This window comes from Coturnix japonica, chromosome 2 (assembly GCF_054131305.1).
Source record: "Coturnix japonica strain WE chromosome 2, WE-NBRP24, whole genome shotgun sequence".
NCBI lineage: Eukaryota > Metazoa > Chordata > Aves > Galliformes > Phasianidae > Coturnix > Coturnix japonica.
The window spans coordinates 63,982,434-63,994,975 of record NC_140664.1 but is presented as its reverse complement, the minus strand read 5'-3'; the positions used below and the strand labels follow the sequence as shown (position 1 = coordinate 63,994,975).

At 39.8% G+C, this 12,542-nt stretch overlaps 1 protein-coding gene across 1 annotated transcript in view; it reads right to left on the bottom strand.

Moving 5' to 3' along the window:
- Positions 1–1,397: 1,397 nt before the first annotated feature.
- The window catches only part of NPSR1 (neuropeptide S receptor 1), a 54,130-nt gene continuing 42,985 nt past the window's right edge, over positions 1,398–12,542 (bottom strand). Inside the window, exons 6-9 of the mRNA XM_015855020.3 lie at positions 6,638–6,714; positions 5,133–5,222; positions 2,891–3,071; positions 1,398–2,759 (exon numbers count right to left, since the gene is read on the bottom strand). Coding sequence (XP_015710506.1) covers positions 2,666–2,759; positions 2,891–3,071; positions 5,133–5,222; positions 6,638–6,714 — 442 coding nt within the window. The 3' untranslated portion in view covers positions 1,398–2,665. The remainder of the gene's footprint in view (positions 2,760–2,890; positions 3,072–5,132; positions 5,223–6,637; positions 6,715–12,542) is intronic.

The following is a 12,542-nucleotide window of genomic DNA, read 5'->3' as shown; positions in this document are numbered from 1 at the left end:
GTTGTAGACATGAAATTAGAAACCCACCAGAGTTAAATGAAATCCCCCAAATTACTCACTCACGAGACAAAGGACTGTGAATGTATTTTGTAGACTAATGGCAAAAATCAGTTCTTTTTCAGTTTTTAAATATAATACATGCTATCTAAAAGGAAAAGGAAAAGGAAAAGGAAAGGGAAAAGGAAAAGGAAAAGGAAAAGGAAAAGGAAAAGGAAAAGGAAAAGAAAAAGAAAAAGAAAGAGAAAAAGAAAAAGAGAAAGAGAAAAAGAGAAAGAGAAAGAGAAAGAGAAAGAGAAAGAGAAAGAGAAAGAGAAAGAGAAAGAGAAAGAGAAAGAGAAAGAGAAAGAGAAAGAGAAAGAGGAAGAGAAAGAGAAAGAAAAGGAAAAAGAAAAAGAAAAAGAAAAGGAAAAAGAAAAAGAAAAGGAAAAAGAAAGAGAAAAAGAAAAAAGAAAAAGAAAAAGAAAAAGAAAAAGAAAAAGAAAAAGAAAAAGAAAAAGAAAAAGAAAAAGAAAAAGAAAAAGAAAAAGAAAAAGAAAAAGAAAAAGAAAAAGAAAAAGAAAAAGAAAAAGAAAAAGAAAAAGAAAAAAAGGAGAGTACATAAAAACTTAGTAAGCATTCCTGTGCTACCGCAGGAAGGAAACAGGAAGAAAATGAGAATAATTATTTCTGAACACATGCTTGGAAGGGGTGCAGACACAAATAATGTGAGGGCATTTAAAGAGAAATATCTCCATAAGAAGAAGGGAATTGCAGTCAGGTCCACAGGTAAAATGACAGGAACAACATATAAATGGTACCTGACACAGTAATTGTTGAAAGATACCATCTCTTTGAAAAATAAGTGAGTAATATTAATATTAATAAATTAATATTCAAGGCTTCCTACATTTATTTCTTCATACGCTTAATTTTGGTGGGCTAATTCATATGCCGACCAAATATATACATATTCTGGGGGGTACTGAGGCATGTAAGTTTACAAACCAAAGTACTACTAAAAAAATTTGTCTGATTTCCAGATATTAACTGCATTGAATGTTCAAAAGTAGGCAAGCAGTGTAATTGTATCAGATGAAAAATGGTTGAAAAAAACCCCCCGATAAAACCAACATCATTATGAAGATTAAACCATGCAGTCCACTTCTGGAAATGTTACGAGAAGCCTACAAAAAAAAAAAAAAAAAGTTATCTGGTTCTTATAGACAATCTATCCAAGGCAATGGCTGTACAGGGTGGTGTGGATTCATGGTTTTAATTAAGCTGGTTTTAACACCAAAATTTTTATGCAACAGAACTTCGTAATAATAAAAAGAGAAACACTACTCATTTTCCTGAGAACATAAAGCTGCATGATTTTATATGTCTTCTGCTTAGGAAAAAAGATTTTTGTAACACAGTTAATTAAATAAATTTTATTCAGTTCTTGTTTCGCAGGGAATAAATTCAGTGTGAAGGATCATCATCATCATTAAAAAAAACTGTTTAAACAGACTCGTGTAAGAATGCAAATTTTGCACAGAGAGAGGCAAAAATATGCCATGCAGCTGGTTAGAGCTCATTATCATGCAAACAATTTAAGCTGACTTATGGTAAAATGAGCATTCGCGTTAATATCCTTCACTCAGTTGCTAAGTCAACACCAAGAACATTTGTATTCAAACCCAAGGGTTTGAAGGAGGGAATGTCCAGCAGCTCAGGTTACTGTGCCACAAAGCTCTACCTGGTGACTGGTGCTCTATGGACTCTACAATGAATTCATAAAATTGGAACATCAGCATATAATTAAAAAAATATAATTTGAGTTTTACAATTTAACCCATCCTTCTCTCCAACTGCTGGAGTGTTCTGTATGGCAAGTGTACTTACGTGACATGAGTACGGGACCCCCCAGAGATTGCCTGGGGCTATTACCGCAGGGATGTGAGCAGCAGAGCAGTTGAGGAATGACAGGACTTGGGATGGGCTAGGTCACATCTTATTATACTGTAGCCCAGAAGAAAATTATCACCCATATTCATCATGGCAAATCAAGGTAGGGGAGCCAAGGTAAAACAGCAGGGGAATTCTGTAAGGGAATGGGATGATGAACTACACAGATGGTGTGTATGTGGTCGTGGCAAGGTGGGAGGGAGACAGCCATCCATCCCTACAGTCCCCTCCTTTCTGTTAGGGTATTGTCAGTGGTTGCATGTGAAACCAAGACATAATTACTTAGGGTGACAGTGGAGTATTCTCATTCAAAAAGTTCCCAGGTTCATTTTCAGCAGGGTGCCCTCCTGTAACTGCTTGTAAACACTTCACCAGTTCTATGAGCTGCATGGTACTGGATGGCTTCAAGGGACTTTTGAAGAATAGAGAGAAGGCTCTAACTAGACACTTCTTACATTTCTTTCTGCCATTTGGAGCACAGATATGTTACAGCTTGCTTGAAAACATGGCTAAAATGAGCCATCACAAAAGTAGCATGCAAACCCCTTGTGGCCATCTTGTTCCTGGCAGAGTGTTATAGCTGAAGGTGCAACTCTGGTCCCAAATACTTGTGCTATTCAACAGCAGCAAGGCACAGGTTCAGTCCAGTCAGTTCATGCTTGGTGTCCATCTGTTCTTCAGGGAAACCTCTGCTCTCAGCATGGGTTCTGCTGTGGTTTGGAAGGCATTACCTGTGCTAGATGTATTCTGGTTTGGACAGGACCTGCATCTCCTGCCCTCCATCACTCCGGTCCCGGAAAGTCCCCTCCAACCGTCGTGTTCTTCTCTCCCTAAGGAAAATAAGGAATGGTCAGGATTAAAATGGGTGAAAATAGGAAATGAGTTCAGCACTCATGAAAGATGAGTTATGCATCTTTCCCCTCCTGTTGGGATAGTCAGGGTGAGATTAAAGGGACAGTACTCAAAGGGGGTGCAGAGGTGGTTGCTGAAGAGACAGTAGATGAGGGGATTGATGGCACTATTCAAGGCTGGCAGGTTCTGAATTATCACGGATGCGTAGAAGCGCTCTTTGGTCTCAGGAAGGATGTTGAAGTTGTCCAGGATATCAAAAAGAAAGTAGGGGCTCCAACAGAGAGCAAATGCTGCGAGAAAGACAGAAGAGCTTGACATTAGACAGCATAGTTATTTGGGGAGTTAATCACATACACACAAATAGAGACTGTCATAACACATAACTATTTGTTCATGCAAGAAAAATGGCTCCCTATGCAGGGTCTTATTTAAGACGGTAGTTATTAAATTGTGTTTTTATTTGTCTTCATTTTTATTTCAATGCCCATAAAATACATTACGTGTGCTCCTTTAAGTGTTTAGAGTGCTCCCTCTAGACGTATTGAGGCACTTCTGAACGCTGCACACACATAAAGGGTAAATAGGTAGCCAGTTAGAGCATCATCACTTACAGAAAAGCATTCTTTTAATGGTCCCCTGAGTGAGCAGCCAGTCTAAACGCAGACAGCACCAAAGTGCTGCTCTGTGACAGCCCTGCCTAACACAGCCACCTATTAAGAAAAGGCTCTTAGGCACCCAGAAGCAAGGAATGACACTTTCACACTAAATTACAGCAGGCTGACATACCATTTTGCATGCTGGTTGGAGGTGCCGTGTAGTAACGGAATGTAGGAAGACTCTCCGATTCCCCTACTGCTATTTGAGAAACAGCTCTGAGAGGGCTGCATCATTCGTAGCTTTTGTTTAGAGATGGTAGATAATGAAGCCATGGGTTTCACTTTATTTGCAGGCATACAGGATTAATTTGTCTCATAAACGCCTATGTTGAATGCTCTCACAAAGACTGTTGAACATGCTGGGGCAGGCAGTTCATCCAGTTCATTTATAGGCACCTGGATTGCCAGTGTGCTTCTTTGTGTGAAATCAGACACGTTCTCTTCCTGATGCAAATGAGACAGCAGAATGACCCCATGCTTGCCTTCCTTTACATTAAGCAGTATTTCTCACTTGGCATAGAGCTGGGTGCTCAGTGAATGTGCAAGGAAGAAGTAAGCTCTCCAGTTTTCTGGGGTAACCAACCTAATAGTGTCCACACACAGGGGCCAGAGTAACAAGAATGTGCCCTGTCAGCATGTGGATCATAGCACTGGCTACAGATCCCTCACTACAGATGGATTCAGAGAAATCCATGAGTGTTATGTGCCTTCACTTTCTCGCACAGTGAGATATGCTGAATGCCCGATATTATCAAGGTCCTCTGAAATACTGAGCACCTTGGTGAGCTCTTGCCATCCGGAGGCATTGCAGTAATGCCTGTTTGATACACAATCTTTCTCTGATGGCCACACAGAAAAATTCAGATGCAGAGAAAGTGTACTTGGATTTCTGAGAGGCATGAATCACAGCAGCATCACTCATGTCCAAGGACACTACAGCTAACCAGTGAAGTAAGCACCTCTAGTAGTAGCTATTATCATGGTATCAATCAATCTGAATTTTGTGTAGGACTGGTAAGAGGAACAATCTCTCTTGCTGTGCCCTGGGGAGTAAATAGCTTCTGATATCTCCCTGTCTGTCTCCGTCAGCTAATCACAAGCGCTGTGTGATGCTGCCTTTATTTATCGAGATTAAATGTCAGCCTCCTAATTCCATCAGGATAATGTCATCTCCCTGGGAGACAGAGGACACCTGCGCTGAGTCATCTGCATCCTGGCTGGGCGAGGAGAGCTTGTTCATCCCACCTCTGCAGGCAACATACTTCTGACATCAAACTCAATTGCTCTGCCTCCCTTGCCTCTCCTTCCTGTCCCTGCCCTGACCAAGCAGCTTATTTACCGCTTGCATTATCTAACTAAACCTAAAAGACAACTAATTTCCTAGGTCTTTTAGCAGCCTGGATTAGCAGGAAGTGACCTCCTCCTTGGCTCCTTTTAGGCAATGTCACTCCTTTACTTTCTTTATGTGCAGCAGGGCTGTATATATCACTGCATCTGGGGCATAGCTCAGTTGCCTAAAATAGGATCCTGTCAGTTATAGGAGGGCAGAGGGCAAGGTCAGAAGGCAAGTCAGAGGTCTAAGTAAAACTCCTTTGCTGAACCACCTCATGCACTTTATTTGCTGGTGATGAAGAGAGATCCCTAACTTCAGCATCTGCCTCAATTGCCAGCTGAAGGCCTTTTTTTCATACTTACCAAGAACAATTACAATGCTGTACTTGATGGCTTTCACTTTCGCTCTGGATATAAACCCGCGACTGGTGTAGCCAGCAGAGGTTTTGCCATCTGGGGGCAGAAGAGCAGAACTAGTGAAAGAGCAGGGCTGATGTATGCATTTCCTGAAATTCACATACTAGCAAGTCTCCTCACGTTAGGCACTCAGAACCTGAGCCTTCTAAAATCAAAAGTGGAAACGTATGTACAGGAGATATTTCTGAAGCACTGTGGCAGCTGCATACCCCTGAGTCTCCACACTTGGCTTTGCAGGAGGGAGAAACATTGCAATGCCCAACAATATCAGTTTAGCAAAAAACCGTAGGCCATCATGGCTTCAAAAACACAACTGGAGTGGTGTTAGAAGAGATGTTTTGTGAAAGGAGCTGGCAACTGTAATGAAAAAACATAGGATATAACCTGGCAAAACAGACTACCTGTTCAGTTTTTAACTGCATTTCAATTAGATGGATTCTGAAAGCTACATACTCTGTTCCCTTAACCTCTCACTCTTTCTGATGCTTTAGAGACAGCCATGCATTGTACTCTTCAGTTGGACTCAGTAATAAAAGAAGAAATGCTGTTTCAGAAATGAAATGTGGTTTGAATTGAGAAACAAAGTCTATTCAGCTGCACACTAAGGCTGGTTGATCTCATTTCCTCTGAAGTTGCACTAATGTCTCTGAGAACCAATCTCCATATTTCAATGGCAGTACCAGCATGATTGTAATAATATGCTTGATTTCATTATCAGGGTCTATTTGCTGTTCATGTTGCCCTGTGAGAATAATTATGTTCATCATAGTGAACACACAAGAAGGTCATCTTTTATCTAAACATCTTTCAACTCTTGAAATCCAAGCTGAGAAATGGAATTTTAATGAATGCCATTGTAAATAACTATGTGTACATGACTTTTTGCACCTCTTAGAAAAAAACAACACACCCAGGCTGTGTAATCTATGAGGAAAAAAAATGCCAATAAAATTAATGAGAGCTTGTTATCTGTGAAATATTCTATAGAGATGCTTGAAAGTAGTCCATACCTGATGACACTCAAAATTACTTGGCTTCTAGAGCAGAATCTACATCTCGAGTGATAAGAATGACATTATTTTTTTTTTTGCAAGGTTTCTGGCCTTACCAAAATCCAAAGTTCCCACGGGCATTTGAAAACACTGCAAAGTTTTTATCTAAGAGGCTGCTAGAAAACAAACCATTCTAGATATGGACAAAATTCTTGGATTAAGGATTCTGAGTTCTAGAGTAAGGATTTTTACCTTCTAATTCTTTACTTGTATATGTTTTCCATCGTTTCTTTAAAAGGTACTTAATATGTGGAACAGTTACAAAGGAGCAGTGGCAGATAACCCATTCTCACCACAGTGATGGCGTCCCAACTCAACAGCCCATCTGTGGGCATTCCCAGATTTGATGTGCCCCCCCAAATTTGAATGCTGTGTCTGGAGAAGTGTGCTGAGACTCACCAGTGCAGCTGGATATAATGACAGCCTGAGCCTTGCTCTTCATCCAGATGGTTCGAATCACGATTGAGTATATGACACTGCAGAAGGGAAAGTGTCATTGATACTGTGAGGCATAGTAAATTTAACTGACATCAAATTATTTCATGGTTTTTCATAGAGACCAAAAAGGAGTCTTGTTATCATGCAGTGTATTTTTGTTATTAGAAGAGACATTATTGTTACCGGAACTTTCAGACTGATACACAAGCCTTTCCTATAGCACTCTCAGCTCCTAACCATGCTTGCAAAGGCAGTATTTGTGCATCCTGTAGGTACATTCTCTGCACAGGTTCCAGATATCTGGTTCCCAAGCTGAGAAGGTAAGATCTGGAAATCCAACATACAGACCAGGTTGTGCAACAGAGCAGCACCATTCTCACCCTGTAAGGATTTTGCAATTTTGCATGCCTCTTCCACAGATGCCATCTTGCCCTCCTTAATCCCTTCAAAGGCCTAGAATGGCTCCCAGCTGACTCAGATATTTTCCTTCTATCTCCTGGCTTTTCAAGAGCCCGTTTATTTATCAGCTGATGCACTTGAGAGTTTCTGCGTACTTTGCTCTGACAAAGGTTGAAAATTCATGCATCATTTCCCTTTTGATTGTTTCAGTGAATCAGAATGTATTACAATGATGACTGTTGTTATCAGAAGAAAACTTCAGCCAGCCCCTGCAAGACTTGTTTTATTTACCAGACTATTTTATCTTCAGCCTGCTGTCTCTAGCCTGACCTTCTTTATTTGCCATCCGAACAGTACCACCTTTGGTGCAGATATGTCTGTATGCCCAGAAGAATGCATACAGCTTTGCTCAAATATCAGGATGAAGGGGCTTCGAGTACTCAGTTTGCATCCTTCCATCCAAGTGCTTCTGGGATTGAACTGTGAACCAAGGCTCTTCACTTGCTTTCTGGTGACATCTTAAAAGGTGGGAATAGGTTCCTACTTGATGGTAAATAGAATGGCAGATGAGCGAAGAGTAGAGAGAGACAAAGAGAAGCTGGTGTTCAAATGGATGGGAAGTCCAAATGTTGGATTTCTTTGCTGGAATGTACTTAGTGTACTGGTCCTGCAACCTTGTCCATGACTTTTGGATGCCATGTAAAGGTTCTGTAGTCATAATGCATACTATCATAATGAAATTTTATATGAGTTGTTGTGGCTCATTATTTACAAGGAGGGGAATCATTTAAAGGAAAGAAGAGATCAGATGTAGTGGAAAATCTAAATGAAAAAAGAATTAAAACTTTTTTTGAGAAGGAGCCACTCAGGCTGTGAAGACCACATGATAGACAGGATACGCTGTTCATATGAAAATGCAGTGCTTCTTTTTTTCTAGCCCCAGGAAGATGCATATGTGCAGAAGTGTTAGGAAGTTACAAGGGGATAATTTAGTCTAGGGATGTAACTCAGCAAATTAAATTCATTGCACCTCCAAAAGCAATTTAGATTGATCCAGATTCTGAAGAACTAAGATGCACATTCATTGTAGCATGTTATTAGCTAACAATATTGGTTAATTTGACTCCATTGGCAATTTTGGCAGTCTTTGTCCTTGTGAATAACTAACTTAAGGTAGTTCCTACATCACTTTTGTTTTGGAAAGTAAAATGTCTTCTGGTAAAAAAAGTTGATAATAACATCCCTAAGATGCCAGCACTTCAAGAATGGGAATTATTTTTTTTGTTTTAAAATAAATGATTGCATTATGCTAGCATCTCACCTGGGCTCACTATTTACTAACAGAATGAGCCATTACAATGGCAAAAGGCCTACGGAAGCTCCTTGTTAATTGCTTGTATTTATCCTCCAGCATTGTCTATTGTTTCTCATACTGTATTTGTGCAGAGGGGTGCAGCTGTACTATGTTCTGTCCTAGCTGATTAGCAGCATTGTTTATCCAAAAAAAAAGTGTATGTAACTTCATCCAGCTCAACCACTGTAGGCATACGTAATGAGTAAGTGAATAGATGGGCAGACAGTAGAACTTATGTACAAGGTCTAGAATTTCTTCATTTGAAATGGAAATTGCAGGCAAAAATGAGTGTCTTCTTTGAATCAAACTCAAAATAAGATCTTTGAGATTTTTATTAATACTGCTCTTTTCATTTTATTTGATTTAATTCTGATAAATACTTCTCATTTCATCTACTCATCATTTCACTGTAGTGCTTTAATTTTAGTTCAATAATTTTTCCTTTTAGTTGATTCTATATTTTTTCCCTTCTGTTCTTTTGCTACTCAGCAGCAAATGTTCTCTTTGGAATTCTGATTTTAAACAGCAGACGGACTGCTTTTTTCCTCTGTACCTCAAGAAGAACTTCTGCTTTTTATTACTATTATTATTATTTTTAACTTGTATTTGGAATTATATTAGGTGAGTATTTATGTATTGTATTAATCAGGTTAAAACTGAGCAAATGCATCTGACAGTCTTGAGGAGCAGCTAAAAAGAACAAAACTTCATACCTTCCAAATTTCTGGATATCTGGCTGACAGAACTCAATTATGTTGTGGCACAGAGTAACAGTGCAGAACTGAAAACCAGTGACTCTCACGTCTCCCTATCACAAGACCTGAGAGGTAAGGTGTAAATGTTTGTGGGAGGTAAGTCTGTAATCTTGATCTGGACCCTGTTTGACCTGTGTTCAGAGTATCTCCACCTATCACAGGTATCATTTACTTGGCTTTTCTCAGTGTAGCTGAAATAGCTTTTATTGTGGCTGTGGGCTCTTGTGCTGGAAGAGCTGGGAACAAGTCAAGCAGATTCCCTAGTTCTTTTTTCTGTGTTCTTTGATGCTTGGTAGGTTGACAATATCAGCTGCAGAAAAAGTGGTAGTGCAGACCAAATGAGAGGAAAGAAAAGGCCAAATCTTCAAGTGCTGCAAGGAAGAACAGGATGTGATGCAGGATGCTTGGCTCTCCCTGACCAGCACAAAGAAAGAGGAGGGGAGCTTTAAAAAGAAAACAACATATGTTCTTCCCTTTTCTCAGCTCTCAAAGATAACAAGTGCTTAGATTAAAGATCTAATCAGAGCTTTCATTCTCTTTCTGATATTTCAGTCTTGTTCATTTGTATTACAATTGGGTAAAAAATTCACCATTTGTGCAAAGTGGCTGTGGAAACACACCTCGCTAGTACTGAAATCTGTTGTGATTTTGTTCACAGATTGCCTTTTTTATGTAGACATTAAAAAATAAATAAATTGAAGAGCAGATTATTTTCGTGTTTTGGCCTGCTTTCTAGAGAGTTTGCTGTGTCTGGAGGGTTTGCTCATCAACAGAAGGGTTTTCCAGGCTGACTGTAAAGGTTATCAGCTGAATTATAGATCCTTTGTGCTGTAGTGCTATGAATGATGCATCCTGCCTGGGTTACTTGAAGGCTGTGTTGGGAACATGTGAAATCGGTGCTGTGAGTGCTGGAGGATGGATGACAGGAGCTTAAAGACGATAGTATGTGAACTGTGGCAACAGAAAACTTTGCATCCAGAGTTGCAGATCAGAGCAGAATTAAGTTCTGCACCTGAAAAGTAAGATTTTACTATTTGCATGAACTTTGGATGAACTGTGCCAGAAAAAGTGCTTTCCTAGGTGAAGTGCTTTGCTATGGATGTGAGGCTTCCTGTGGATTCAGGTGGCAGAACTAATTAAGAGTTAATTCTGCCAGGCAGCATCCCATTGCTTTGGGCACCCACCATGAAGTTAAGTTGGAGTGTTTCAGAGGAGAAAATAAAGAATCTGCACAAGCAAAATGAGTTATTGCAGAAAGGGTCTTAGTCTTAATCTATATATGTGCTGCCTGCACTGTAAGGCTTGGCTTCCTTGGTGACTGCGGGATGTACCCCAGCTCCTGCTTTATTCATATTAAATTTGTATTTCATATAAGAATTCACTTCATGTGAGAATTTAATACAAATAAATCCTCTTCATAGATTACCCGAGTTTTCAGTTGCAATTTTATGTATTGTCTCTCCATTGTTATGTTACAGGCTTTTTTTGGAACACCTTCACCTAAAAGCCACTAAAAGCAGAGATGACAAAATACCTTACTTCCCTGAATAAATAATACCTCTTACTTTTATCATTAATATTTCAACAGAATAGCACACACCTGTTACATCTGGACGTTGCATCTGTCCTCACTCACCCTTCTGAAAGGGTGTCTCACCAGTCCTTCAGAACATTCAGAGGGACTTGTTGGAATATATCTTTTGAAGGGAATTAGAATCCCTGCAGAAATCAATGGTCATTTCTAGTGTTCTTTAGCTGCAAACTCCCTATCCCTATGATGTGGCCACGTGAAGCAGGTTAGATTCAACCTCCTAGACTGCCAAGAAGTGTTAAAGAAAGAGATGTTGCGCCTTGAGGCTGCATTGACAGAGGTCTGGAGTATGTGTCAGATGAGATGTTTCAACCTTCAGCTGTATACTTGAGAATCCAAAACTTGAAAACATGGTTCAAAATATAGACAGCTGTTTCCAAATGTAGTATTTGTTCACAGTGTGTCTAATAATTTTGTTCTAACAGTAATGTTTTTCTGTGGTTGTAGACATTCCTCTCTATTCTGAAGAAAGTAGAGTCACAGAGTGGTTGGAATGGACCTGAAACATCATTGAGCTTCAACTCCCCTGCCACGGGTAGGGTCACCAGCTAATAAATGGCCAAAAACTAATAAATGGCCCTTATGAACCCTTCTATGATCCACCCACTTCCCTCCTCCATGTGCCTGCTACCACTTTGGACCTGCCCAAAATTTGTCTTCCTGCTGAAGAGGAAGTGGGAGCAATTGCACTAGGTACCCTGAGACAGGAAACTGGCCACGATTTTAAGCTCCTGCCCTGGCATAAACTTTTTATGTGAAAGTCACTTAAGGTTAAAGCCATGGAAATTTTAGGATGTTTTATTCATCTCTCAGCTGTCAGAGCAATCTCATGAAATGCTGCCTTCACCGCCTTTCCCTATTCCCTCCTGTTTTCATTGCCTTCTTGCTTCTGGGGATTTGCTGTAAGTCAAGTCTCGTAGTTTTGACAGGGAGGAGGGGAAACATAATGTCAGAAAACTGGAAAAGAATTGCCATGTAGCTTGCCTGTTGTTGGTAAACCTATACATATTCCATGCAAAAAGGAGTGGCTGATCAGTCATAGAAAGTGTGTGGACGTGTAAATTTGAGCATGAGAGGTTTTACACACCTGTGTGACTGACAAGTTGACAGGATACAGGCCTCTCCTCAGAAACATTTAAAGTGCTGGATACAATATCCTGATTGCTAACTACGTGAAAAATTCAAAACAGATCTCCTCCAGAAACAATAGCCAGCCTCAGTGTTCTCTGAGATATTTTCCGCTGCACAGTGAAATTATTTTTGTCTATTTATTTGTGTATGTTTATTCTCATTTTAATAGCAGATTCCATTGTGGAACACCTTTGTGATCTCAGGCAAATCAATCTGAGATACTTGCAGTTCAAATTTTCATTATGGTTGGTTTTTGGTTTTCTTTTCATATTTTAGGAGTGCTTGACAGCTTCAAACAATTGGGAATATCTTTCCGACCCTGATGAAGAATCACTCCTCAAATATTATAAAGCTTGAGAGCACTTAAAATTAATTTCAGTTTAATTAGCGTTAAGTGTATTTCTGTTCTTTTATTAAATTCTTGTTTTATCATATAAGCTAAACATTCCTATCATGTTTATAAAGGTGTATTTAAAGCCTGGAGCTGCAGAGATAAGTGGACACAATTAGAGATGCACTCCTTGTTCAGAAATAATGTCCCCGGCTATTACCACATGGAGAGCACCACAAGGCAAGCACAATGACCCGATATGAACCAAAGCCACTGCGAGGCAGGTGTGGAAATGAAACCATAAT